This window comes from Chamaea fasciata, unplaced genomic scaffold (assembly GCF_029207755.1).
Source record: "Chamaea fasciata isolate MVZ Bird 193981 ecotype frontalis unplaced genomic scaffold, bChaFas1.0.hap1 SCAF_3, whole genome shotgun sequence".
Taxonomy (NCBI): Eukaryota; Metazoa; Chordata; class Aves; order Passeriformes; family Sylviidae; genus Chamaea; species Chamaea fasciata.
Genome location: NW_027094088.1, coordinates 113,067,838 through 113,094,925, shown reverse-complemented (window position 1 = coordinate 113,094,925; position 27,088 = coordinate 113,067,838). Strand labels below are relative to the sequence as shown.

Below are 27,088 nucleotides of genomic sequence, written 5' to 3'. Positions count from 1 at the left end.
CCCTTGGCCAAAGTCTCCCTCGCTGGGATCATCTGGCACCTCTTTCCTTGCAGGCCCTGCTGTGGGGAGGAGCACAAACAGCTTAAAGGTTTTCTCCAACCTCAACAATTCTTGGATGCTGTGCCTTCCAGTGACACCGGGATGCAGCAGCTCTCCCAGGCTGCACCAGTTTGGACTAAGGGTGCGGTGACCCTGTGTAACAGCCAGAACATTTACATGTAAGGGGCTAAATTGAGGTGCCTTTACTCTGGCTTGGCACACAGGAGAAATACTGACCAAACATTCTCAAGAGGTCAAAATATCCCAGAACTTTGGTGGCAAAAGATAGAAAATTCAGGAATTTTATCAACCTTTTTTAGTCTCTGGCACCCTGCAGGGTCCCAAGGAGAGCTGCTGGTGTTGGGGTGTGACTGTAAGGCGGAGCAGGAACTCTCCAGTGGGGTCTGTCTGCTGCACATGCTGGGAAAGACAGAGCTGATGAAGGAGGGGGACAGGGCTGGGGTGTAGAGTATAAATTGTTAGAAAGTTGATACAAAGTTCCAGTGTTATAAGTTAATGAAGATAATGAGATGTTGTTTGAATGAGTTGTTGTGTAAATTCCCTTACCGTCGGGTATGGCCCCCACTGCTCCCCTCTCCTCCAAGATAATGAACCACCCAAGACCAAGAGGAGGAAGGTGACATCACCTAGTATGGAAATGTCAGATTCCCACGGGACTTAGGGGAGATGGAATTCTTCCAGTGGAGACCCCTAAAAACAACGAGAGCCATGATCCCCCGTGCAGGTAAAGAGCTGAAGTAACACTTCGAACCAGAAGGGACATCGGACGACATCAAAGCTCTAGTCAGGATCCCTCGCCTTCGTCACCCTGACCACAGTGAACCAGGAGTGGCATGGGGACCCTGAACCTGAAATTACTAGGTGAATGCCAGGGGATTTTAGTGAGGAGAGAAGACTCAGATCTGCCAGATGACAGACCTGGCATCCTCCTCCACACCATATTGGGAGCAGTAGTGGTGTACATACACCCTCCAGGCCCCCTTCTCAGACTGTTCACAATAAAGCTGAAATCACTAAACAGCTGGGCTCCTAGCATTCACGATAGGGGTGTCTGCATGGGAGGAGCTGGGATGGGGACGGAAGGGCGGGTGGGGGGCTCTGAGAAGACCAGTATTGCTCTTAACTTCCCTCCCTCCTTTTGCTCTCTTCCTCCTCCCCTTCTTTTCTCTCCCTCCCCAGAGAAGCTGTTGCTGCCCCATTCCTGGAAGTGTCCAAGGCCAGGCTGAACGGGATTTGGAACAACTGGGGACAGTGGAAGGTGTCCCTGCCCATGGCAGGGGGTGGAACTGGATGGGCTTTAGGGTCTCTTCCCACAGGGAATCCATGAGGACTTAGGGAGATGAGAATGGTACAGGGATAACTTTGAGCTCTTTGTGGTACCTAAACGAGATCCAAGAGAGACGGAGAGAGACTTCTTAGCAGGTCTGGAGTGCCAGGACACGGAGAATCGCTGCACGCTGACCCGGGGCAGGGCCAGATGTGTTTTCGGGGCTCTTTTTTCGCGCTTTTCTCGCTCCCCTCATGCGTGGGGCCCTCCCGGCCGCCAGGCGGCGCCATGGGGGCGGGGCGGGGCGTGGTGACGTCACGGCCACGCCGGGTGGGCCGATGCGGCGGCCGCGGGAGCGGGGCCGGGAGCAGAAGCGGGAGCGGCGCGGGGCAGAGCGGGAGCGGCACCGGCACCGGCACCGGGAGCGGCGGTAGCACTGCGAAGGGCGGGAAGAGCGGGAGCGCCGCCATGGAGTACGTGAGCCCCGAGCAGCTCGCCGGCTTCAGCAAGTACAAGGTAGCGGCGCTGACGGGGGCCGGGCTCGGGGCCTGGCGCCGTGAGGGGGGCGCTGAGGGGCGGCCGGGCCGGGGAGGGGCGGCTGCGGGAGGTTGGGGTGCATGGAGGACGGGGAGGCTGCAGCGGGGCCTGGGGGCCGGGCTGGGATCTTCGGAGGGGCTGTAGGGAGACCCGGGGTGTGGAGGGAGTCCCGGGGTTTGTGGCGGAGGGAGGGGCCGCAGTGAACCCCGAGATTTCAAGGGAGCGAAGGGGAAGTGTCGGGCGGTCCGAGTTTTGGGAGGGATTGTAGTGAGATTTGGGGTAGGGAGGCTTTGAAGCGATTTTGCAGCAGGGTTTTAGGGGACTGCGATGACACCCTAAACCCGGGTTTGGAAGGCGTGGGAGGTGCAGTGAGCCCCAGGGTTTGGTGGGTTTGCACTGACACCCAGGGGTTTGGGGACGGGGGTTGGTGCTGTAGTGAGACCTGGGATGGTGACAGGGGACTGCCGGGGAATCTGGAGGTTGGGAAGGGGGAGTTGTTGCTTTAACACTGCCTGGCTTTTATTGGGGACGGGAGAAGCCACAGTGGCAGCTTCTGAGAAAGAAGCTGCTCAAAGCTTCTACTATGTCCAGCAGAGCAAACCCCTGACGGCTCTGACAACAGAGAAATTGCAAGCCCAATTAGAGAAGTTAGTAACGCCTCTGTGATGAGGTATTTAAAATGGAAATAAAATGGGCATTCCGTCTTCTCTTCCGAGGGCAGCGAGGCGGCCACTGGGGTCATCCTGGGGCCACTGTCGGGGCCCATCTGGTCGTGGCTGCCAGGGGAACATGCCAGCGCGGCCTCCAGGGATCATCCCAGTGCCACGAGTGGCCACGCAGCTGGGACCATGCAGCCGGGGTCAGTGCCCAGAGCGCCCGTGCAGCCGGGGCTGTCTCGGCACGGTCTGCAGTGAACTGTGCCTGCCTGGCTGCTTTTGACCAGCTGTGCTGCGGGCAGAAGAGCTGGGGTGGCGGCAGCAGCTTCTCCTTTTCTGTGCCCTGCATGAAGAGAGGAGCTGAATGGAGCCAGCGCTGTGGCAGCTGGCACTGCCCGTGTGGCAGTAGCGGGGCCATGTGGCCGACAGCGAGGGGCATGGCGAGCAATTCCCCGAGACAGAGCCCAGACAAGATCAGCATTTCACTGCTGCAAAGCTCTACAAGAACTTTTCCGTTGAGAGAACTTGAGAACAAACTTATGGACAACAATTTTCCTTGAAGTCACAGAAAAGGAAGAGGCGAAGACATGAAGAGAAGAACATGGAGACACTAAGGTCAGTGAAAAGGAAGGATGGGGAGGTGGTGCTCCAAAGGTCAGAGCTAAGATTCTTCTGCTAGCCGTGGTGAGGAGTATAAAACAACAAACTGTTATTCCCTGTAATTAATGAAGTGCATGAAGGGATGCAGAGATGCACTGGCAGCCTGTGAGAAAAAGTGCTCACACTGGAGCGGGTGGGTGCTGCAAAAGTGTAATCTAGTGAGAAACCTGAACAGAGAGAGAAGACCCTTGCTTCCAGGGATAGAGGACCCTTGCTTCTAAACTAGAATAGCTCATCCTTAAAAGACTATACCCCTTGAACTAATGACCCATGAAAAAACAGTTGTGGGAAGGCTGTTTGCCTGTGGGAGGGACACATGTTGCAGCAGGCTGGGGGGACTGCTACTCATGAAAATGAAAAATATGCTGGAAAAGTTCACAGAGAACTGTCTCCCGTGGGAAGGAGTACACAGTACAGCAGAAAAAAGAAACTCCTTTCCCTAAGCAAACTGGAGAAAGATTTTTAGAAATAAGGAACTGACTAAAGACTCCCATGGTTTGTCTCTCTGTGCTGATGTTGAGAAAGAAGGAGGAGCTGGAGGGAGGAGAAAAGGTGTTCTAAAGGTTTGTTTTAGTTCTCATTGTCCTCCTTTAATTATGTTAGTACATTTTCTTTCTACTGTTTAAGCCAGTTTTGCCTTTAGTGTTTTCTCCTAATCCTTATCTCACTCATGAGCTCTTCAGTTTTTTTTCTTTCCCCCTTCTCTGCTCATCTATAGCAGAGAATGAGTGAAAAGATTTTTTTTTGTGGGTGTCAGGCTTTGCCGGTGTCAAACTGAATCAAGGGGTTAAAAGAATTCAAAGCGTTCAAGAATTTAGTTAGAAGGATAGAAGCAATATTTACACATAATGATTAAGAGTTTAGAATAGAAGCAATATATATTGATTAAGAGGTAGCAAGGAGATTAGAAGCAGGACAGAATGATTAATTATTAGCAGATGGAGCTTGTAGCGATGTGAGAGCAGTGCCTGGGTCCTAGAGAGGGACTGGTGTCTCTGAGCCCCAGATGCACTGCTACAATATAGCTGACGACTAAGGGGAGGGATGGGCTTCTGGTTTGAAGATCGGAAAGCTGTTTATTCAGGAACACGGGCAGGAATGGCAAAGGGGTCCAGGGACGCAGTGTGGAGGTTTAGGGACACCACAGCCTCAAATAGCAAGGAGGGGGCCGAGGGCACAGGGTTATAAACGAGACAAACTGGGCAGTTCTGAGAGTCAGGGTCCAACAGGAATAGGAAAAAGTGGTGCAGAGGGGTAAATAGGAACTGGAGGGACTAATGGAATTACAGGGGTGGAACACTGCGGCAAAATTAACCCAATGGGGTTCAAGGGGAGGAAGAGCATTCGAGGAGGTGTGCATGTATGGTGAACGGGGCTGAACAGGGTGACATAAACTTAACAAAGCAATGAAGCAACAAAACCTAAGCAATATGAACATGTGGCTGCAAGGGCCCAAAGACGTTCTCACCCTTGCATGAGACTGCAGCAATAAATTATTCTCTAAACGTCTCTCAGTGGTCCCGTCTCTCTTGCGGAATCCCAATAATAAGGGATAAAGCAAAAGTAACAGTGCTGGGTGCACAGCTGGAGCCAGATGCACACAGTTGGTTCTAACAACTCTTGTTAAAATACTTTTTCATTGGGTTGGTCAAATGCATATTCATGAAGATTATACATATTCAAACATTCCTTTGAGTTTACATGTTCTGGGAATTCTTTAGCTTAGTTCTATCCTTGACCTCATCTTAGAGTACGTACCACAATGGAGATGTGATTTTGAGAGTTTTGCATTTTATTTCCTCACGAGGCCCCCTGGTCTGTGGTTTGACAGTTACTGATAGCCAAAGGGCCTTTGGTGGATTCCTCCTTGTTCTTTCCGTGTTATTTGCCTGCGGTTTTTTTTTTCAAAGTTATTTTATCCTACAGATGTCCTAGCCATTTTTACAAGTACTTTCAATCAATATTAGTTATTTCACTATTGTTAGTTAGTTATAAAGATAAAGGCATCAGTTATTATTTCACAACTACAATTACTTCTGCAAAAGTTAATGTTTTAATATACAGGATATAGTCTTGATTTTAATATTTTGCTAGAGCTTAAACTATAATTTATTTATCACACTAAAATATATAACCTACACAGGGATTAGAGGATTAACTATAAAGGGCTGACAACTTTGATACTATATCAAAAGCAGTTCAAAGGTGATTAAAAACTCTATCAAAATAATTAGCAAAAGCCAATATAATAGCGAAAGCCAACAACTACATAGTTATTTATAAGTGTCACCCTCCCCCCTCTCCCCAGAGTGAAGATGATGTCCCTGTGGATGTCCTGGAGCCTGTGGGAGCACAGGAGATGGCGTTTGAGGACAACGCAGCTGGGACTGAGCAACACATCCAGGAATTGGCGCTGGAGGAGTCCCGAGATCACTGTGACCCTCCGAAAAATGCAGAGCCTGCCTGGTGCAGGAGCTGATAAGGACAGCAGAAGCTTAGAAGCCAAATTTGCTCCAAGAGGCTGGGCAGTTACCCCAACCAAGCAGAAAAAAGTTCTAGAACTGATCTTGTGTGAAACAGGGGATGACAAACACCAAGGCACTCATTGGAGTGCTGAAAAACTTTGGAAACGTTTGCAAAAATCGATAATTGGGTCTAAAATGGCTCGGACTGTGCAATCAAGAATCCAATGAAGTGTAGTTTGTTTAAGAAACAACCCTGACAAGGCTGACATAATAACGCTGGGAGCCATAAAATCTGGGAATGTTCTGGGTGAACGTTGGGAGTTTGATTTTACTGAATTGCCCAGACATGGAGGGGGGTATAAATCCCTCCTGGTCTGGTGGATACCTTTTCTGGGTGGCCAGAAACCTTCCCTTGTCACACCAACCAGGTTAGGGAAGTGACTAAAGTACTGTCGAATCCAATAATACCCGGATTGGGGGTACTTTTGGGAATGTCATCACACAGAGATTCCCACATTGCTGCAGAAGTGATACAGCAGCTTAGGAAATCCTTGGGAATAGTTTGGGATCTTCACACTCCTTATAGGACCCAAACCAGTGGCCAGGTGGAGTGAGTCAATTCTACAATCGAATTGCAGTTGGGTAAAATATGTCAGGAAACTTCTTTGACCTGGGCCCAGGCCTCACCTGTTGCTCCATTTCAAAGCAGAATTCAGCTGTGGGGCACCAGCAAAATCAACCCCTGTGAGCTGCGCTGTGGTCGACCCTACCAAGTGCCGCACTCCAGGAAACACACGTGTTCAAAGGAGGGGTGGGTTTGAATAATTACCTCATTTCTCTCAGTGAAACCTTACAGGATTTGCAGGGAGCAGTGGTGATCTCTGGACTGACGTGACGGGTCACACCAGGGCATGAATTCCAGCCAGGAGTTTGGGTCTGCTTGAATGACTGGGGAACTGCTCCACTGCAGCGAAACTGGGAGGGACCTTTCCAAGTTCTGCTGACACCTTTTACTGCCTTGAAACTGGACACAGTAAAATCATGGCTGCATTGTTCCAGAATTAAAACAGAATTAAAAGGGCCTGAGCCCTCTGGGAAGAAGTCAAGAGCTTGTCACAAGCTGTTTTACAAAACCAAATGGCACTAGACCTTGTTTTAGCATCCCAAGGAGGAATATGCACTGTCCTTAAGTCCAGTTGCTGTGTATTCATTGATCAAAGTGGGAGAGAGTCTACAGATATCCAGGAAATGTGGAAACAAACCTAAATTTTACAAGGCACAGCTCAAGATGCCACCTCCTGGGGATTTGGAGAAACCTGGACCAAACTTCCTTCCTGGGTACCCAGCTGGATTTGGTAAAAGATCTGTTTATAATCACCACCAAAATAATGGCTGTATGGTTTTAGCCTGCATCAAGATCCAGTGTTGTAGCTGTTTTAATGCCTTAGGCTCCAAAAGGAAATGTAAATCTTAAGAGACTGGTTCCCACAAAGAACTTAGTCTCAAGAAAAGGGGAGACTAGATAAGGACAGGAGAACAGCACAGCCTTGGAGGAACAGATAAAGGGTGTAAGTCAGGGTTATCCTCATGCAAAAGCTGAGCAGGATGCCGGCTCAGCTCTGCAGGGCTGACAAAGCAGAAGTTATGCCAAACAAGGATACTGCCCTTACTGAAAAGCAGGGGTGAAGGAACATGCCCCTAAAAATGACACTGGACATTGAAAACAGACCCCCAAAGAACCATATAAGCACTTCTGGTAAGGCGAGTGACTATGTCAAATAAAGTCAGGTAAGTGGGGACAGCTAATGAATATGCAGTCAGTGGGGATGATAAAAGCTTTGTTTATCCAGCACTCGACAGACTTGCTTGGGGGAAGTATCCCCCAAATAACCAGTGCTGCAATAAAGAATGGCTGCTTCCTAATACTCAAAACTCTGTCAGAAAGCTTTTCTCCAGCCAGTTTCAGTATCAGTCTGGTGTGTTCTATAGCACAGGACTCTGCAAACTCAGCTGGTTTTTGTACCTCTTCTAGTCAGTGTGATGTTTGTGTCCCACAATTGGTCGATGTACCTTGTGCTAATAACAATCCACTCTCTCTCCAGGGCATGCCCTACACCAAAAGAATGTGTCCAGATGTTCACTTTCTTTCACTCAGTTCCAATGCCCACATTAGAGCAACCAGTTCATCCTTCTGCACTGAAACATCTGACGCTGGAGCCTTGGATTCAATCACCTTGCACAGGGTCACCACCGAGTATCCCAAAGTGTTTTCCATTGCAAACAAAGCTACTTCCATCCCTGTACAGTTCCCAGTGTGGGTTCACTGACGGGCTGTGCCTCAAATCCAGTCATCTGGAGTAAACTTCTTTGATTGTTTGAAAGCAGCCCAGGTATCATCAGTCCATATCATAAAACCTTTACGGGCAGTTTTACAAGCCCATACAAAGGTTGGAGCAATAATCAAAGTTACTGACCCATTCCCTGACCGTCCTGAGAAAGGCACACCATTCCCTTACAGTTCACGCCACATGCTTACTTTCCTTTGGCCTCAGAGAATCTCAAAACCCAGGTAGGTCACAGTCATTTTCATCACTTGGTTGTTCTCCCTCAATCGCCTGTAACTATTTAACCTTAAAAGGTTTCACAGTTCGACAGGTCTTGGTCGTGTTCTTTAGTTTCCTGCCTCGCAGGACATCATCAACATACTGTAACAGAGGCCCTTGTGTATTAAAGGACTTCTGCTCTTCTAATTCCTTTGCCAGTTAAATCCCAAAAGCTCTGGGGCTATTTTTTAAATCCTTGTGGCAGTTCCATCCTGTCTGTGAATTTTCCCACTCTGATGTGAATAGTTCCTGGCTGTCACAGCTTAAAGGTGGGCAGAGAAAAATGTCCTTTGAATCTATTACAGTGAAACCTTCACAGTTTTCTTCTAGCATGGTTAAGAGTGTGTATGGGTTAACTACTGTGCTATTTTATTGATTGCTCTTAAGTCTTTTGATTTGAATGTCCCATTCCTGAAACTTTATCTATACACCCAATTTTTCTAGTGAGATTCCTCTTAATCATGGTTTTGGAGAGTAAGGCAGGTACAAAAATTGATAGGCTATCCATAATTTCCCCAGTTAGAACTTAATTGGCTTGAAAAAGGGGAGTGTTTCAAGTCCCGGTGACACCACTGGCACCGACAAGTGTGATGGAGTCATCACTTATCTTCCCTTGCAGGGTATTTAATACTGAATAACAGCTCCTGTGTCTACCAAAACCTCTCATTTTTCATTTCCCAGTGTGGCTGTTACCAGAGGCTCTGCTGAGGAGGAAGCCTGTGGTCCCCTTCACAAGTCCTCTGCAATTGCCAGGAGAGGGATCAGAGAACTCCTGGGTTTTAGCTGAGGACACTCCCACTTCTAATGTCCATCCTTCTTGCAATATGCAATTTTTACCTTTGTCCTGAACTTTCTCTTAGATTTATTGCTTTCTTACCTGTGGCTGCAGCTGCCCCTCTTAATCCTCGATGCACTGGGCTTGCAGCTAAATTTAAACCTTCTTTCTCTTTACAAAAACGCGTGGAGCAGATGTGTCCCATGCTACACACTGAACAACAAAACTGAACCTTTTTCTTCTTATTTTCCTGCTCTAAAGCCAAAACCGAAGGGTCCAAAGGTGCACAATTAACTCTACAATTCTTTTGGCTATTCAGGGTGATTTCCCAAGAGGAAAACATTTCAGCAAACATCACTTGATCCCATTTTTGCTCTCAGTGCAAGAATAACATCATTTTTAACAGTGTTACAGTCGAAGGTAGTATTTTGTGGCCACTTTTCTCAACGAAGAAAAGTTTTTTTTCAAAGGACCGTTTCACCACTCGAGGCCTGATGAGCTTAACATCTCAACAACCTGGGAGTAGCACAGAAGATAAAGAAGAGAGCCCTGGTCTGGGAAAAGAGAGATAAAAGAAGGAAGAATGAGAACCTAATTAACATGGAAGGCAAAGGGATCAATAACCAATAGGAAACCAAATAATAAAAACTCTGTAACTTGGGACTCATGAACATTGAACCAATGAACTTCTCTGGGCTTTGACTGTCTAAGTATGGGAAAAATCCAGGAAAGAACATGTGTGATGGAATGATTTTCTCTGCACAAGCTGGGCAATGTGTGGCTGACAAGATTCCTGTTGCACATCCTGGCCAAAACAGAATTCTGGCCATAATAAAGTAATGTCTTTATTCTCTAACACTAAAAATATGTTGGTGGAGGACTTTTGTCTCTCCTGCAGTTTTGCTGACAACAGGACATTGGGAAAAGGGCCTTTTCCCTTTTTTGTGCACAACTGTGTGAGCATGTGGTATGCACCTCAGTGTGTGCATTTTCACATGTTCATGTGTCTGTGAGTGTGCAAGGGGGAGGCTGTGCCCTGCCCCACTGCTGGCTCTGTGCTCAGACTGCTGCAACTCCTGGGAATATCACCGACACTGCAGGAAGAGCAAAAAGCTCTCCAACAACATTCTTAGTTTTAGAGATCAAGGCATGGCTTTATTATGGCTAGGATGCTGTTCTGGCCAGGATTTGCAACAGAATTTTTTTCAGCCACACACAGCCTGGCTTGCGCATAAAATATCATTCCATCCCACATGATCTTGAGTAGATTTTTCCCTCAAAACTTTATACAGTCAAAACCCGTAGAAATTCGATTTCCTACTGGTTACAAATTTCTTTGCCTCAATGCCAATTTGGTCCTCATTCCTTGGTTCTCTTCTCAGTCTTGTCTGGACCAGGTGTATCTGACCATGCCAGGGGTGCTGTGTGGAGTTGATGCTCTGTGCTGGTCCTTATCTTTTGTGTGTCTTCTGTGCTACTCCAGTTTGTGGAGATGTTAAGCTCCTCAGGCCTCCAGTGCTCAAACAGTCCTTTGAAAAGAAACTTCAGCTCTTTGTCCTGCAGGGCAAAGGTGAACAAAACCCCTGATTTAAGTTACACAAAATTTTGTATCATTTCCAACTGGAACACCCCATTCCTGGTGTTGCTCTAATCCCCCAAAGCCAGGGCATTTCCCTCCTGCCCTGTGGCTTCCTGCTCCAGGTGGTCCCACAGCCTTGTGCCAGTGCTGAGGGAGAAAACCCACCCCCAGAGCATCAGTGTTTCTTCTGTGCCAAAAGCAGAGGGAGATTTTGGGAGCAGCCTGGCCCCATGGCCTGGCACCCCAGATCCTGGCTGCTGGCACCATCTGTGCCCCCTTCCTGTTCTGGAAAACCCGATGGGAGCTGCTGGTGGCAACCCCTGAGCCAAGGGACTGGACCTGGTTGTCCCCTGGGTATTCTGAATGGATCCTCTGTGGGTTTGCCAGGATGGTTCTGGCTGCAGGAGCTGTGCTGGGGCTCCCTGTTTCCCATCTTCCTTCTTTTGGCCTTGCTCCAGCCCAGGGAATCTCCCCAGCCTGCACGAGCTCAGGGGCTGAAGGCTTTGGAGGTTGTCTCTGGTGTCCCTGGGTTGTTCAGAGCACAGAGCTGATGGGATGGCACCAACAAGCATCTCCCCACATCCCTCCTCTCCTCAGAGCTGGGGCTGCTCACCTGGAGAAGAGAAGGCTCCAGGGAGAGCTCAGAGCCCCTTGCAGGGCCTAAAGGAGCTCCAGGAGAGCTGGAGAGGGACTTGGGATAAGGCATGGAGGGTCAGGACACAGAGAATGGCTTCCCAGTGCCAGAGGACAGGGATGGAGGGGATATTGGGAAGGAGTTCCTCCCTGTAAGGATGGACAGGCCCTGGCACAGGATGTCCAGTTCTGGGATTCCATGATCCAGGCTAAGGGGAGCAGGGTGGGTGGTTTCCAGCCAGGAGCCCCAGGCTCTGCCCAGCTCTTGCTGCCTTTCATGGAAAAGTAGAATCATTAATGTTGGAAAAGACCTTGAACATACTTGAGTCTGCCTCTCACCAAGAAAATTTTTCACGCCAAACCAGGCAGCAGCAGTTTCACTCTTGTACTGCTGCAGGAAAACATACGACTTAGAGGAAAGCAGTGGTTGCTCCCTGAAAGACCCCATAAAAGGGAAACAGCTCCCTCCAAAAGAGCGAGGCTGGGTGAGCTCGACTGGATTTCTCCCACCCCAGGAGCTGTGGGGCACGGAGGGAGAAGGCAAGGCCCTGGGGATGAGCTGTGGGGCTGGGAGCAGGCTGGTGACATCCCACTGTGGTTCCAGGAGAGCTCAAAAGGGTCTCATTTTGGACTGCTGTTTACAGGGTCACAAGAGAGCAGGCTTCAGTCATAACAGTCTTTCATCCTGGCTAGATTTTGTGTTGGCACTTTCTCTAAAAGTGTGAGCACAGTGATGCTTTGCCATTCAGGCCAGAGGAATATATTCCCAAGGCTGGTCATAAGAAAAGCAGGAGCTTGTTAGCAGTTCCTGGGAGCAGACAATGTTTCTGATAAGCTCAGAGGAGCTGAGGCCAGGTGCTGCTCTCAAGGCCAAGGCCTAACAAGCATTTTCTCAGATCCCACTGCAGCCTGGAAAGGAGGGAGCTGGGGGAATGCACCACCACAGTCACTACAGTGTTATCACTGCTGAAGCAAACTTCTACATCATGTACCTGTAAATAAACTTATGAAGGATGAATTTATGCATAAATATATCTATAACAATGCTGGTGTGCCCCCCGCTGCTATATTCCTGATGGAGCACCAGCGCCAGGAAGGGCTGAGAGCCTCAGCTGCCCTCCAGGTAGCAGCACACAGTTCAAGGTGAAAGGTCTGTGCACAGCGCTGAGAGCTGGCTGTGAGCCAACTCAAACCATGACTGGGGAGGAATTTTGGCTCTTGTTCAAATAAGCGGATTCCTAAAGAGTGGTTTCACTTTCACACTGGGGTACAGTAAAAAGCCTGATTTACTGGAATTACCCCCCTGCCCCTGTTCAAGGGGAAGCCGCACCCAGTTCAGAGGGCTACATAAAGAGGGGCTGTGCTGGGCTTCTCCCATGGCAGGAGCTGCGGGGCACGCAGGGAGAAGGTAGGGCCCTGGGGATGAGCTGTGGGGCCGGGAGCAGCAGGCAGCGGGATCTTGTGGGTCTCGTGCCTCCTGTTGCCGGTGTTGGGGCACGGCTGGGGAGATGGCAGGGCAGGAGAAGAGGGGTGCGAGGGCAGCGGGCGGGCGGTGTGTGCTCCTCCGTGGGCTGCAGGAAGCCGCCTTTGCTGGCAGCCGCTTTGGGGGAGCTCGGGGGAGCCGTGTGCGCTGCGGGGCTGAGCTGGGAGGGGGCCGGGCTCAGAGGTGGGGCCGGATGGCTGCGCTGCCCTGAAGGCAGGAGCGATGGGACTGCTGCTGGGGGTTCCTGGCCCCCGAGCCGCTCCTTGGGGAGCAGGGCAGCTCCGTGCTGATGAGGGGCAGGCACGGCACATCCTGCTCTGTCCCCAAGCCCAGGGGCTCAGTTCTTCCTCTTCCTCCCCGTGCAGGGAGGGTGGGATTCTCCTCTCTTACAGTCCAAGCGCCAGCACCCAGAGCGCTCTGGTCCCTGGGACAGCCCCACAGAGGTAGCAGTGTTCCCAGAGCCCCTTTCCGTGGGGCAGGGCTGGGGAAGACACTCTCGGGGGGCTGTTCCCATGAAACGGGGCGCAGGCATTGCCATGGCAGGTTCTGCTGCCAGCCTTGCTGCTTCCCGTGTTTGCTTCCAATGAGGAGCTCGATCTCGAGTTACGCTCTTAATGTGCTCAGTGCCTCTCTGCGGGCACTGACACTGTCGCATCCAGCTTTTTCCCTGTTCCTGCAGCAATGGGAAGCGGTTGCAGCAGGGACTGCCAAGGGTGCCTGGGGGCAGGTTCAGGGTGTGACCGGGCTGGATTTAATGTTGTGCAGGGCAGCCCCCGACCCCTGAGACTAAGCAAGCGCTGGAAGTGCTCTGGTAGGAGAGAATTTGGGAGGGGACAGGGCTGGGACAGGTGGCTCAAGTGGACAAGCTCCAGCAGTGACCCAGAGCCAGCAGATCCCTTCCCAAGCAGCTGTCCTGCACTGAGGCTCTGCTGTCCAGGGAGCAGCTGGACATGTGCCCAAAGAAAACAATTGGTGTTGGAAGTCCCTCCTGTGCTCTGCCAGCACGCACAGCTTTCCTGTGCTGCTGAACTGCCCTTATCTCGAGCCAGTGGCTTTTCCTGCTTCTGCTGTCCCCCTCCTGTCCCCATCCCGCTGGTGGGAGCACACGAGCTGCAGGTGGGGCTCAGTGCCTGCTGGGATCCAAGCCCAGCGCTGCTTCTCCCCCCTCTCCAGGGCCCTGAGCTTCCCCCAGCAGCAGCTGTGTGATGTGGGCAGTGGTGGGATGGGACCCGTGCTGCCCCACTGTCACTGCAGTTCCCCTGGCTCTGCCCCCCTACCGTCATGTTGCTAATGATGCTTTTCTCATTAATGAATATTGTCTTGGTTTGAAACACAGGCATCTGCCAAGGAGAGGCGGGGCCTCCCTTCGAATTACTATAATTTAGAAAAATTAAAGGGCTTTCAGGCAGAGGTGTGGGGAATAGGAATAACAGTTCTTTACTAGTATGTATAACAAAGGCAAACAAACAACAACTACAGCAATAATAACAACAGAACCAGGAACCTCGAGGGGCTTTGTTTCACAAAGCCCAGGGCAGTCCAATTTCTTAGGACTCCGAGAGCACCAAGCTGGAATGGTGGAAAATCCCGGGTGAATGAGATATGTCAGAAGCTCCGCCGTGTCCTGGCAGGGCAGGGGGTGCAGGGCTACGGCGTAGCAAAAAGGCCTCAAGGCAGTGCCGAGGAAACGGCGGCGGTGGGGGGACAGGGCTGGCCCAGCAGGGCAGGAGGAGGCAAGCTCAGCGTTCCGGGGCTCACGGGCAGATGGTGGTAGATTTTCTCAGGACTAGACCCGGTGGGGACAGCGAACTCTTACTGCACTAAGCAGCAGCCTGGCTGTCCTGTCTCCGAAGGCCGCGGAGAGCAAGAGAGACAAGCTGCCCCCAGCCCTCTCCTTATCTCTCTCTCCTTATCTCTCCCTCCCTACCCTTTTGGGCCACCTCTTTGATTTGGTAAAGCACCCTTAAGCACCCAGCACTCAGTCTCCTAGTAACTTATGGGGTGGGGAAACATTCTTTAGAGTAAAAAAAAAAAGAACAAACCCAACCCCCCAACAAATATATATAAAGTTGGGGTTGAAGGTTCATCTCGGGGTCAACTTTGACTCAGGGCCTGTTGTTCTGGCCTCAGTCAGGGCCTGCTCTTCAGGCCTTAGTACTTCAGAAGGGACACACAGGGATCCTGGGAGAGGCAGGACCGAAACCTTTACTGAAACATAAAAAAATCAGGTTGACTGGCTGTCCCTGATCAGCTCTGTGAGTTAATGTGTTGTAATAAATGATCAGCCAATTTCATCAAAAAAGAAATTTTTTGAAAAATTGCGATATAAAAGTCCAAGAAAGCCACAAGCAAAATGCAGTGTCGAGCCCAGAATCGGCACTGGGTGAAGCTCAGATTTGGTCTCTACCGCACCAAATCCTCCTCCATTCACAAATTCTGCCTCGGCAGGGTCCGTTTTTATACAGTTTTTTGGCTGGACAGTGGGTTGCCTCATTCTTTTGTCCCTCATGTTTTTCTTGCATATTCATGTAGCCTCTTTTCCTCGCTGCCGGCCTGCTGAACTTCCTTTCTGGGAAGGGATGAGCACTTGATTTCATTTACGGGAACCAGGTATTGGGATGCACATCCTTGATGTTGCAGATAAGATACATATCGGGTGTTGATCACTGGGTCGTTGTTGGATCCATCTTAGGAGGAGACTCATCTCCTCTGGGCGCCACCCATCTTTCTGTTGCAAATGGGTTGCTTCCATTGTTCCTGGCAGGGGCGACACAATTCCTGGACATCTTTTATTTCTTAAACATAAATTACTTTATACCATGTATCATAAACCCACGAATTAATTCCATAACATATATAACATGTGTTATAAAAGGAAATTCAGTGTGGCAAGAAGGACTTTTCCCTCCTAAAACCTGTGCTGGTTGTGACCCATGATTGACTTGTCCTTCAAGGATTTTGCAATTAAAAGTGACCCAGCACCTTTCAGAGATGTTTCCCAGGGTGTAGTGGTTTGAAAGTACAACAAATGAGAGGCTCCAAGTCAGAGATACAATTTAATAGGAAAAAAAGAAAGTAAAATAAAAGAGATGCAATAATACAAAAGACCACTGACAGAGTCAGAATACAACCTGAGCGGAGTGATGGAAGCAGTCCAGATGAGGTGGTCTTCCTGAAGCAGTGATCCTGTAGAAAGGTCTGGTAGCTCGGGTCCTCTGGGAATCCAGTGGGTAAGCGCCCCTCTGGTGTTCAGAGTCTCAGCTTATATCCAGGCTGGAATGCTTGGTTCCTCCCTCTGGGCGGAGCATCTCACAATGGGATGGTGAGTCATGTGATAAGGCCTGATGGGCCCATTAACAGGAGGTAGTCCAGGTGGGGGTTATCTGTGAGCTGTGTAGCAAAGGTGCTGATGGCCCATTAACAGAAGATAAGCCAGAGTGGAGGAGGCAGGGAGCACTGCCTCACCTGGTTTCAACAGTTCATGAAGATGGTGATAGAATACACTTCAACCAAGGACACAGGGGCCCTCTGTAAGTCACCCCTGAGCAGCCTGAAGTCTGCTCCCCTCAAGGCCAGGGTTGAAGGTTTGCTGGCACTTTTCCTCCTGTCACTAGACATTTTGAGCTCAATGGCTCCGTGGTGGCTTTGGCCCAGATGGCCACCAATGGGCACTTGGCTGACGAGACCCTCTGTGCTAACGAGCAGCAGATCAGAGGGCACCTCTCTGAGTAGGCTCCCAAAGTCTCCAGTGTCTCCTGGTGGGCCAGCAGGATGTCCCAGGCACAGGTGTGGACAGGGACAAGGTGGATTTCCCCCCTGCACTGGGCTGGGCCCCCTGAGCGTGCCAGGAAGCAGCTCCTGGCAAGAGGCGTGAGTGGGGCGAGGGAGGGGCTGCTCTGGCAGCTGGAGCAGGAGCACAGCTCAGAGCCCGTGTGGCCGTGCCGGGCGTGGGGGAAGTGTGTCTGGGGAGTGTGGGGTGCCCGTGGGGGGAGCGTGTGAGCAACAGGCACATCCAGTGTGCTGGGAATGGGACCCTGGCTCTTGTGCCATCCCAGGCTGGGCTCCAGCAGCCGGCTGGGAGCAATCCCCAGGGCTGCAGCTGCTGCAGAGCCTCTGCCAGGAGGCTGGGGCCTCTGACAGCACCTTAGGGAAAGTCTCTTTTCTTCCTCCACAGACATGGCTTCACAGGAGGACACACAAGAGGGGGATGCAAAGGCACAGCTCCTGGCAGAGGCATTTCAGGAGGAAGGATTGGATGCTGGATACTGGCTGCCCAAAGCTTCACAGATCCTGGGAATCAAGTGCAGAGAAGCCCTGCAACATCTGGAATATAGAGACTACCTCAAACTGGAGTGTGAAGTACAGCACCCCTGGGAAAAAAAGGCACTCCAGAAACTCCTGAAAATAACAGATGACAAAAGAACCGCTAAAGAGGTGCAGAAGGAGCACTTGGAGAAGACAAAGCAGAGACAAGAAGTGGCCAAACAAGCCCTGAAGGATCTAAAAGAAATGCTCAACAGCCGCAGCCACAGCCAGGATGCTGTGAGGGAGAAAGCAGAGACTCTGTGGCAAGCCATGGAGATTCCCAAGGAGTTCTGGCCACCACCAGAGAAACCCTTGGCAGATATGCTGGAGGGCATCCAGAAGCAACTGGAGCAGCAGGAGTTGTCAGCAGGCAGGAGGGAGAATATTCCTGACACAAAGGTGCTGAGATGGGCGTCAGGGGGACTGGCCCTGCAGGGCATCTACAGAACCAGCAGACCTGAAGATGTGCTGGCAAAGCGAGATCAGCTCCTCAGGGTTCCTGAGGGATTCCAGCTCACCAGTCCAGAGCAAGGATCACTGCTTGAGAGGAAAGAGTTCTCATCCTCTGCAGCAGAATCCACTTTCACCAAGTCCATGGAGCAGCTGGGGTTCAGCATGAGCGTTTCTGCCAAAGCCTCATTCTTGGGCATTAATCTGGGATCGGGTGTGGATCAGAGCACCTCCTCACAGTCCCAGGACACCCACCAGTCCCGCTCTGAGCAGAGCTACTTTTGCACCACCATGTACCAGTACATCCCTCTGGCTTCCTGCTACTTCCAAAGGCATCAGCTTCTCCTCTCGGATGTGGCTCTGCAGGAGCTGCAAGACATGGAGCAGCTCTTGAGCTTCACTCAGGAAGACAAGGCCCCCCTGCTGGATAGGTGTGAGAGGTTCTTCAGCAGGTTTGGGTCCCACGTAAACCAAGGTCCGCTCCACTTTGGGGGGATATTCTGGTGGAAGGTGTCCATGGAAGGATTCCGAGCTGAGCAGCGGGAAGAGATGAAAAAACAAACGACTGAAGCACTGAACAGCCTTGTCAGGAAGAGTTATGGTTGCTTCCTGGCAAGTGCTGCAGGGGCCCTGGATGTTCCCATATCCAGCTCAAAGACTTGTGTCTTGGGGCGAGCTGGAGAGAGTTCCCATACAGCAATTCAACTCTCCATGATGTACACAGGGCGTCCACCAGACACAGCTTCTCTTCCTCAGCGGAAAACGGGGCTCGTGTCTGATAACACAAGGTGGTGCGTTATCGACCGTGGCTTTGAGCTGATCCCAGTGTGGGATGTCATCCGGTACAATCACAGAGGGGATTTCAAGTCCGTGGGTCAGATGAGCAGAGCCCTCATGGCTGCATACAAAGAGCTGACAAATCAGAGTGTAGGCACCATTTTTGGGAAGGAAATAGATATTGCAGGGCAAGAGGCCAGAGATTTCTTGGGGACAGTGAAGACCTGGGAGGTGGCAGTGGATGAAAGGAAGCTGCAAAGGCTGATGGAGCTAAAAGATCATCTGAATGCAAAAACCAGGAACCCCAGTGTGTGGATCAACGTGTGCCTGTCGGACAAAGCCCTGCAGAACTTCCTGGTGAACACCGTGCGGAGCTGCCAGGAGTCACCTCCAGAAAACACCAGCTCTATCAAGGTAATGTTGAGAAGCCTTCTGGATCCTCACATCTACTCTGTCAAGGACTTCCCTGAGGCTTCCTTCATTATCAAATGGATCTTCCAGACTGAGCATGCACTTCCCAGACCTCTCGAAGTCTCTGAGCTTAGAGAGCTCATCCAAACACTGAAGCAAATGAAGGAGCACATCCATGCTGTCACCTACGCACCAGGAAGCTCTGCTTCTGCCATTCATGAAGCAAAGATAGAAGCCACCCTGACCAGCAGCCTCGCCGTTTATTCCTTCCTCCAGTCTCTCCAGGAACAGGCTCAGAAGGACATGGAACTGTTGGTGCTCTTGATTGCCACCAGCACAGGGTACCAGGTGGAAAGCAGCACTTTCCAGCGCCTCCTTGGACACCCAGAAATTCAGTACATGGCCAAGGAAATGGAAGCAGCACTTGAGGAGTACGTGAACCTGAAGGAGCAAGATGCCGACAGAGCTGAGGCCTTCCTTCTGCTGACGGGTCTGACTGTGACACCCGAAAGGCAAGAGCTGTCCCCTGAGCAGAAGAGGGAGCGTTTAGTTTTGATGGAAGATCACATGAAAGGCTTGTGGTCCCCACGGATAAAGAATCTCCTCCAAAACCACAGTGGAGATGAGGACTGGGAGAGGCTGGAACGGGACTTGCATTCCTTGATCGGTGGGTGCTTGGATGACAAATGCGATCAACAGAGGATGCAGAACATAGTCAGTGACCTGGAAGACACTTTTCAAACACCTGAGCCACCCCGTCAATCCAAGTCCAAGTCAGACAGCAGCCAATCCAAACCAAATGAAGCCATTGCAAACCAGGCGTTCCTCCAGTTGCTCAAGCGCCTTGGACTCGAAAGTCACTATCCAAGAAAAATGGGGATGGGAGATTTCCACACCATCTGCAAGACATCTCTGCAGGACAGTCAGCCCAGCAAGGACACAGAACTGCCATTATACTACTTGCAAAAGCTGTTAACCGTGGATTATGGGGTGAGGTACCTGACTTGCAGGGATGACAGTAACCCAAAACTTGCACCCCTGCCACAAACTAAAGCAATAGAGCACCAACAGTCAGACTCCTTTGAACAGTTTTTGAATGATTCGGAGGAAGCAGCCCCTGAACATGCAAACAGGGAGGGCCCTGTGCACCCCATGGACCTGCAGATGGCCATTTTCCATTGTGCTGATGACTTCCTGAGACAGACCCTTGCAACCAAGCTGGCCTTCTGCCAACTGGCGCTGCCTCTGCTGGTGCCCAACCCGTGCACCTCAGACATCGAGTTCCTGCTCTACGCCCTCAGCCAAATCCAAAGGAGCTGGAAAGAGGCGGGGAAGTCAGGAAAGCAGGCCGGAACAAGGAATTACACCAAACTCATCTTTCAGGCCCAGACACCCATCGTGTCCTTCATCCGCATTGGCAGCTCGGCCTCCTCTTCCAAGTCTCAGCTGCTGAACGCTCTGCTGAGCAGACGCAAACATGACACTTTCTTCCACCGCCACTGCAGGGGCAGCACCAGAGAGCATTTGCTGATGGAAGGGGTGGTGGAGATCGCCTGGTACTGCCCCCGCGGGAGCCCCGATGACACCTTTGAGTGCTGCGTGGCTTTCTGTAACCTGCATGGAGACGCCAGGGATCACGGAGCACAGCTGCAGTTCCTGCAGGAGATATCTGCTGTCAACGTAGCTCTTGTGTCTGATTTGGAGCACATGGACAGTCGGGGGAAAGAGCTTCTGCAGGGCTTGTGGCAGTCACAAAGGCCTTTGGTTTGTCTTCTCACGGAAAAGGAGAATGTTGCAGCTGGACAAGCCAGCAAAAACATAAAAATAGGGATCAAGAACAGAAATGAAGCAGAACTGATGGACCAGCTGTCCAAAATTATCAGGGATGTCCTAGAATTAGGGTCTAATCCACGTTTCAGCCTGGACGCCTGTGTGGACAAAGCCCGCCAGCGTGGATTCACTGTGGATGCAGATCAACCGGCATGTTTGACAGCCAAAGCAAAGGCCAAGGAGCTGGTGGACCTTCTGAGGAAAGAGAAGCTTTCTGAGATCAAATCCCAGCTGCTGCCGCTTCAAGGAAAACTGTGGTACCACTGGTGCAAAAAGGACAAAGAGCTCACTCGCTTGCAGGAGAAGAGGAACAAGAGCATTGAGCATCATCGCAGCCAAATTGAGTATGAGAAGAAAGCAATAAGAGGGAAGCAACTTGATCAAGCTTTTCCTCTCAACCCACTGATGAAATCATTCCTCAGCTTTCTCCAGGCCCAGCCAGCAGCTACCAAGAAATACTTCCTGCAGTGGATGAAGGTCTTTATGGATGAGCTGTCTTGTGACCGACTTGAAGAACTGAGGAGAGACTATCACAAGGTATGGTCTGAAATCCGGACTGGAAAGAAAAGCAAGGAAAAAACCAGTGTGAATGCTCAGTGTCTGAGACACTTGGATGCCCTCTCTGATGAAATCAGTGATTCATCCATCAGCCTGGAGCACCTTCTGAGAGAGGTAGGACAAATTTATGAAGCTCTGGATTCAATGAAGACAAAGAGTTACAATTTTGTCAAACTGCCAGAAATCGCAGCAGAGCTGATGGTTTCAGGGTATCCTGTGGAGCTGATGGATGGGGACGCTTCTTACCTGCCCTTGCGCTGGGTGGGAGCAATCTTTGACAGCTTAATTGAGAGGCTGGGGGACAAACGAGTGTTTGTGCTCTCCGTGCTGGGCATCCAGAGCACGGGCAAGTCCACCCTGCTGAATGCCATGTTTGGTCTGCAGTTCAACGTCAGCGCGGGGAGATGCACCCGCAGAGCCTTTATGCAGCTGATCCCAGTGGGCGAGGAGCTGCAGCAAGACTTGGGCTTTGATTTTGTGCTGGTGGTTGACACAGAGGGACTTCGTGCCATCGAGGTGGCCAATAAACAGTCCCTGAACCATGACAACGAGCTGGCCACCTTTGTCATTGGTGTTGGCAACTTGACTGTGATCAATATCTTTGGAGAAAATCCGTCGGAAATGCAAGATGTTCTCCAGATCGCTGTGCAGGCTTTCCTGAGGATGAAGAAAGTCAATCTTTCCCCAGGCTGCCTCTTTGTCCACCAAAATGTGGGAGAAGTAACTGCCAAGGAGAAGAACATGGAAGGACAAAGGCGTTTGCAGGAAAAGCTGGATGAAATGACGGTCGTAGCTGCTCAGCAGGAATTCTGTGACATCTCCTCCTTCAGCGATGTCATTGGCTTTGATGTGAAGACCCACATTCACTACTTTGCTCACCTGTGGGAAGGAAACCCCCCAATGGCACCACCCAACCCCACCTACAGCCAGAATGTCCAGCAACTCAAGAGGAAAATCCTCCAGGCTGCCCAGAAGCAGTCCCAGCGCAGCATTTTGAGGTTCTCGAGCCTGAAAGATCGTATTGGTGACCTTTGGAATGCTTTGCTGAATGAAAACTTTGTTTTCAGCTTCAAGAATTCCCTGAAGGATGCCGCGTACAGGAAACTGGAAAGTGCCTTTAGTCAGTGGACCTGGAGGCTGAGGAGTCACATCTTAGACGTGCAGATGAGACTGGACAACAAAATTCAGAATGGGGACTTACAAAATGTGACCAGAGAACAGCTTGAAGGGCTGGTGCAAGAGACAAGTGATGGCATTGAGAAAGAAGTGGAAAAGTATTTCAGGGAAGACAAAGAATATGAGACACTGGTGCAGTGGAAATCAAGCACAGAGCTGAAGCTGAAAGAACTAAAAGAGACTCTTCTTCATGAAACGAAAAAGAAATGTGAGAATCTTCTTGAGCTACAGAAGGAGCAGAGGAAACTGGATGCAAGGAAGTTGGATTATGAAGATGAGCTCCTGAGAAGGAGTAGGGAGCTGGCTGTGACTGTGAAAGGGAAGAGCCTCAGTGAGAGAGAACTGAAGGACAACTTTACTCTTCTCTGGAACAAGTGGATTGCCGAAGTGGCCCGTGCTACTTGTCCTCCAGAACGGGTGAATATCGATGCAGAAATCGAAGATGTCCTTCTAGAGCACTTTAAGGAGCCAGGTTTCCATGAACGGATCAGGTCATTTCCCCAACACAGAGGGGAAAGATTTTTTTTTGACATGGAGAAACACATCATAAAAACAAAGTATTCTGGTGACATCCCAGATCCCTCGAGCATATCCAGTGCTGATGTGATCAACTTGCAGCACATCACAGACAACATCACAGCAAGTGTGAACGCAAACATTGATAAGAAGGAACAGGAGAAACGCGATTACAGTCGAAGTTTTATCTATGAAATACTCAATGAAGTACAGGAAGGTGTGAACTCTGTTCCCTGCGATGCAAAATGTACTTTTAACAGAGAGTACAGCATAGAGTTGTCTCTGTACCTGTGCAAAATGGCAGCAGAGAGGTTTAAAGCCATGCGTGAAGCATTCCAAAAGGCAAATGACCCAGTCCTGTACCTGAGCAGCAAGAGAGAAAATTTCTTCCAGTGTTTCCAGATTTCCTGCCAAGGAGCCACTTCGATCACAACTTTTGCTGGTTTCCTTTGTGACAAGATTGAACCAGCTCTTCGCCGGGCAGTCTATGAGAGGACGGCTAAAGACATTGCTGAGGACATGAAGGGCAAATTCCCAGATTTCAGGGGCAGCAGAGCCACTCTCGAAGTTTCCATCCTGAGATACCTGGCGGAACAAGAAGATTTTGAGTATTTCAAGCAGTACCTTAAGTTTCCAAAAGAGTTTTTTCAGAGTTACATTGAGACACGAGTGAAGAGTCACTGTTTAGATGAGAGTGGGAGACTGAAGAAGTTTTTATCTTCCTCCCTTTATCTTCTCTATGGAAACATCCAGTCAGCTGTTTCTTTATCAACCCTAACTGTCAAAGACAGAAAGGACAGAGAAGACAAAGTCTCTCTTTGGCTGGATGAATTTTGCAGGGAACTGAGAGAGGTGATCAGCTTGCCCAGAAGTGACCTGAAGGGCATCGAGCACCAGGAGGTCACAGACATTGAATTCCTGAGCAGTGCCTTGGCAGACAATCTGCGTAACCTGAGGGACAGGCTCATGACAGAATTTGCTGGTGCTGACATGAGCTCGTTTTCAACACAGCCTCACACCATCCTGGCAGAGCATTTTTCGGGGTGCTGGGAACAGTGTCCGTTTTGTGGGGCTGTCTGCACGAACACCATGCAGGGACATGATGGAGACCATCAGCTGGTCTTCCATCGCCTACGAGCTTTTGTGGGAGCCAAGTGGAGTGAGACGGACCACCTGGTCATTGATATTTGTTCCAGCCTTGTTGCAAGTGATGGCTTTTTCAAAGTTGGTGACAGTGAATTGATCCCATACATGGCATACCGTGATGCTGGACCTCCTTTTTCCACTTGGAAAATTCTTCCAGATTCATCCATGCAGGTGTACTGGAAATGGTTTGTGTCTCATTTCACAACAGAGCTGGAAGCTTTGTACAATGGGAAATTTCACGGCAAAGGAGAAATCCCTGAGGCATGGCGGAGAATCACCAAGCAGGAAGCATTGTCCGAGCTGGACAGGTGTTAGGCCACATCCATGGGAAGGAAGAACCACAGTGGCTTTGCAGTTTAGGAGAACTTTGTACCAGGCTCTCCACAAAATGCAGTTCCAATGATGATGCTCTCAAGCCCAATGAAGACAATGGTATCCAATTGCTCCCAAATTTGGTGAAAGAAAGCACGTTACTGTGGCCGTCACCAAGAAACTCCTTCACTTCATGATACAGCCAGAATCATCTTGCGTTCTTGCCATAAACATTTCCCTCTGCTTTGTCCTAGAGCCAAACCAAAACCCCCTCCTTCGGGCAATGGGCCTCGTTGCCAAGCCTGGGCCCAAGGGCCAGGGCCAGGGCAAAGGCAGCAATCCAAGCACCCCCTGGATCAGCTGCTGTGGGACAAGAATGGACAGTGCTCCAAAGGCAGTTTTCCTGCAGCAAGGAGGTGTCCTGCTTAGAGAAAGGGCTGTGGGACCTGAGGCCAGCTCCATGCTGGCTGCAAGCTGGGCTGCTTGGCTTTTGGGCATCATCCTTCCCTCCCTCATTGCAGCCTCCTGGATCAACTGAGGCCGTTCTCCCAGCAGGAGCTGTTGTTCCTCCAGGTACAGGAAAGCAGTGACATGACTGCCCGGGGGCTCAGACAGTGCTTTCACTCCCTGTCTCTGAGGTGCTGTGTCCCTGTCCCAGGCAGCTGCTCCTGCTCAGGTGCGTGGGGCTGCTGCCCTTCCCTCCAGCCCTCAGCCCTGGCAGGAGCTGCTCCTGCCCTTGGCCCCTCTGCTGAGCAAAAGCCTTTGGAATGCCCCATGGGGAGAATCCTGTCTGCCAGCACCTTGTGCAGCAGCCCTGGGGGCAGTGCTGGTGCTGTCCAGGCAGGCTGGTGGCGCCGGAGCCGTGCTCTGGAGAAGGTGGCACCAGCTGGCTCTGCCCTGGGAGCTGTGGGGGCTTTTGCTGTGCAGGTGCTGCAACCCTGCTGGCAATGTGAGGGCCAAGCCCTCGTGGAGAGCTGGCTGAAGGGCTGCTCCAGCCTCATCCCCTGCAGGCTCTGCTGATACAGGAGTTGATTTGGACTGTGCTGCTGTGTCTCCTTTGTGTTCAGGGCAGCCACAGCTGGGGGTGACTGGAGCTCTGTGTGCTGCAGTCAGGCAGGGGACAGGGGGTGGCACTGGGTGAATTACTCAGGCCCGAACAACAGGCACTGCCTGAGGCCTGAACTTCAGGGCCTGAGCCCTAAGTTGACCTAATGCCATATATGTTTCCACCTAATGTTATATCTATCCGCTTATTAGAGAAATACTATTAGCCATATTATAAATGTATCTGCTTAATAATAAGGCATCATCAGCAATATGATCTATGAATGTACTCATTAGGGAAACATGTATTTACCTCTCCATATTTAGAAATCAGACAAGACCATGAAATCAAATATCTGGCGTTTTTTGGGACTGTAGGATCAAAGACCAACTCCCTTGGTCCCCCCTTGAGCCCCGGCCAGGCTTTGGGAGGAACCCAAGAGGAGAATGAAACCAGATGTTCCTGCACTAGAAGTGATGTCACCTTGTTCATTGAACAATATAAGAACAGGACACTCTCACCATGAAGTCAGAAGCCTCGTTGCCTGCAGGTGGACACACCACAGTAATTCCCAGTTACCGAGGGGGGCTCTCCAGCCCTTTGCTGTGACAGGGGCTCCACAGCTGATCTGGAGGATGGTCAAGTCTTGGGGTAACTGGTGATGTATCTTTCTTAATCACTGTATGCAATCTTTGTAGTAATGATTATGTGCATTGCTGAGCTCATCCTTTTGTGATTCTTGGCAGTTTGGCATTACAGTAAATGACACTTATTCCCTAAGTTGGTGCCTGTTTCATTTGTGCTGACCCTGCTGAGTGGCAAAGCACTGGGCAAGGGTCTGGGAGATGGGCTGTGGCAGCAGAGGCTCTGCTCCATTCAGGGTCTCTGCTCCAGGAGGAGTTTCACTGTCTGCAGGGCCAGCAGAGAGGGCAGGGAGCCCCAAAGCACAACATCCAGGGAAACCAATGTCAGTGGCAGGTGCCAAGGGAGGCAGCGCTGGGAACCAAGGCTGGCCTGCCACACACACAGAGGGTTGAGAAGGTTGATCCCAGCCAGGTTCTGTGCTCTGGAGCTGCTCAGCTGGGAACCTGTGGGACAAAAGGGGAGCAGGCCCAAACTCTGCCCAGCCCAACCCTGGCCAAGCAGACCTAGAGCCGGTGCCACAACTGGGTGCAGTGGAGAGGACCCAGTGCACGAAGGGGGGATGGCCTCAGGCCTGGGCTGGGGTATCAGGAGGCTGCAGGGTCCCTCACCTGTGCCAGCTGTCCCAGCTCCCTCTGCAGTACAGCCAGACTGTTCCCTGCACCTTTCCCTGTCTCTGCCAGGACCCCTTGGCCAAAGTCTCCCTCGCTGGGATCATCTGGCACCTCTTTCCTTGCAGGCCCTGCTGTGGGGAGGAGCACAAACAGCTTAAAGGTCTTCTCCAACCTCAACAATTCTTGGATGCGGTGCCTTCCAGTGACACCGGGATGCAGCAGCACTCCCAGGCTGCACCAGTTTGGACTAAGGGTGCGGTGACCCTGTGTAACAGCCGGAACATTTACATGTAAGGGGCTAAATTGAGGTGCCTTTACTCTGGCTTGGCACACAGGAGAAATACTGACCAAACATTCTCAAGAGGTCAAAATTTCCCAGAACTTTGGTGGCAAAAGATAGAAAATTCAGGAATTTGATCAACCTTTTTTAGTCCCTGACACCCTGCAGGGTCCCAAGGAGAGCTGCTGGTGTTGGGATGTGACTGTAAGGCGGAGCAGGAACTCTCCAGTGGGGTCTGTCTGCTGCCCACGCTGGGAAACACGGGGCTGGCAAAGGAGGGGCACAGGGCTGGGGTGCCTGGCTGGGAG

At 50.8% G+C, this 27,088-nt stretch overlaps 1 protein-coding gene across 1 annotated transcript; it reads left to right on the top strand.

The window, feature by feature from the left end:
- The first annotated feature begins 1,667 nt into the window (after positions 1 to 1,667).
- Positions 1,668 to 26,024, top strand: LOC136287429 (interferon-induced very large GTPase 1-like). Its single transcript, XM_066180175.1, has 4 exons — positions 1,668 to 1,843; positions 2,586 to 3,135; positions 5,489 to 7,433; positions 16,893 to 26,024. The coding sequence occupies exon 4, from the start codon at positions 16,895 to 16,897 to the stop codon at positions 24,200 to 24,202; it is 7,308 nt and encodes a 2,435-aa protein (XP_066036272.1). The 5' UTR covers positions 1,668 to 1,843; positions 2,586 to 3,135; positions 5,489 to 7,433; positions 16,893 to 16,894; the 3' UTR covers positions 24,203 to 26,024.
- Positions 26,025 to 27,088: the final 1,064 nt, after the last annotated feature.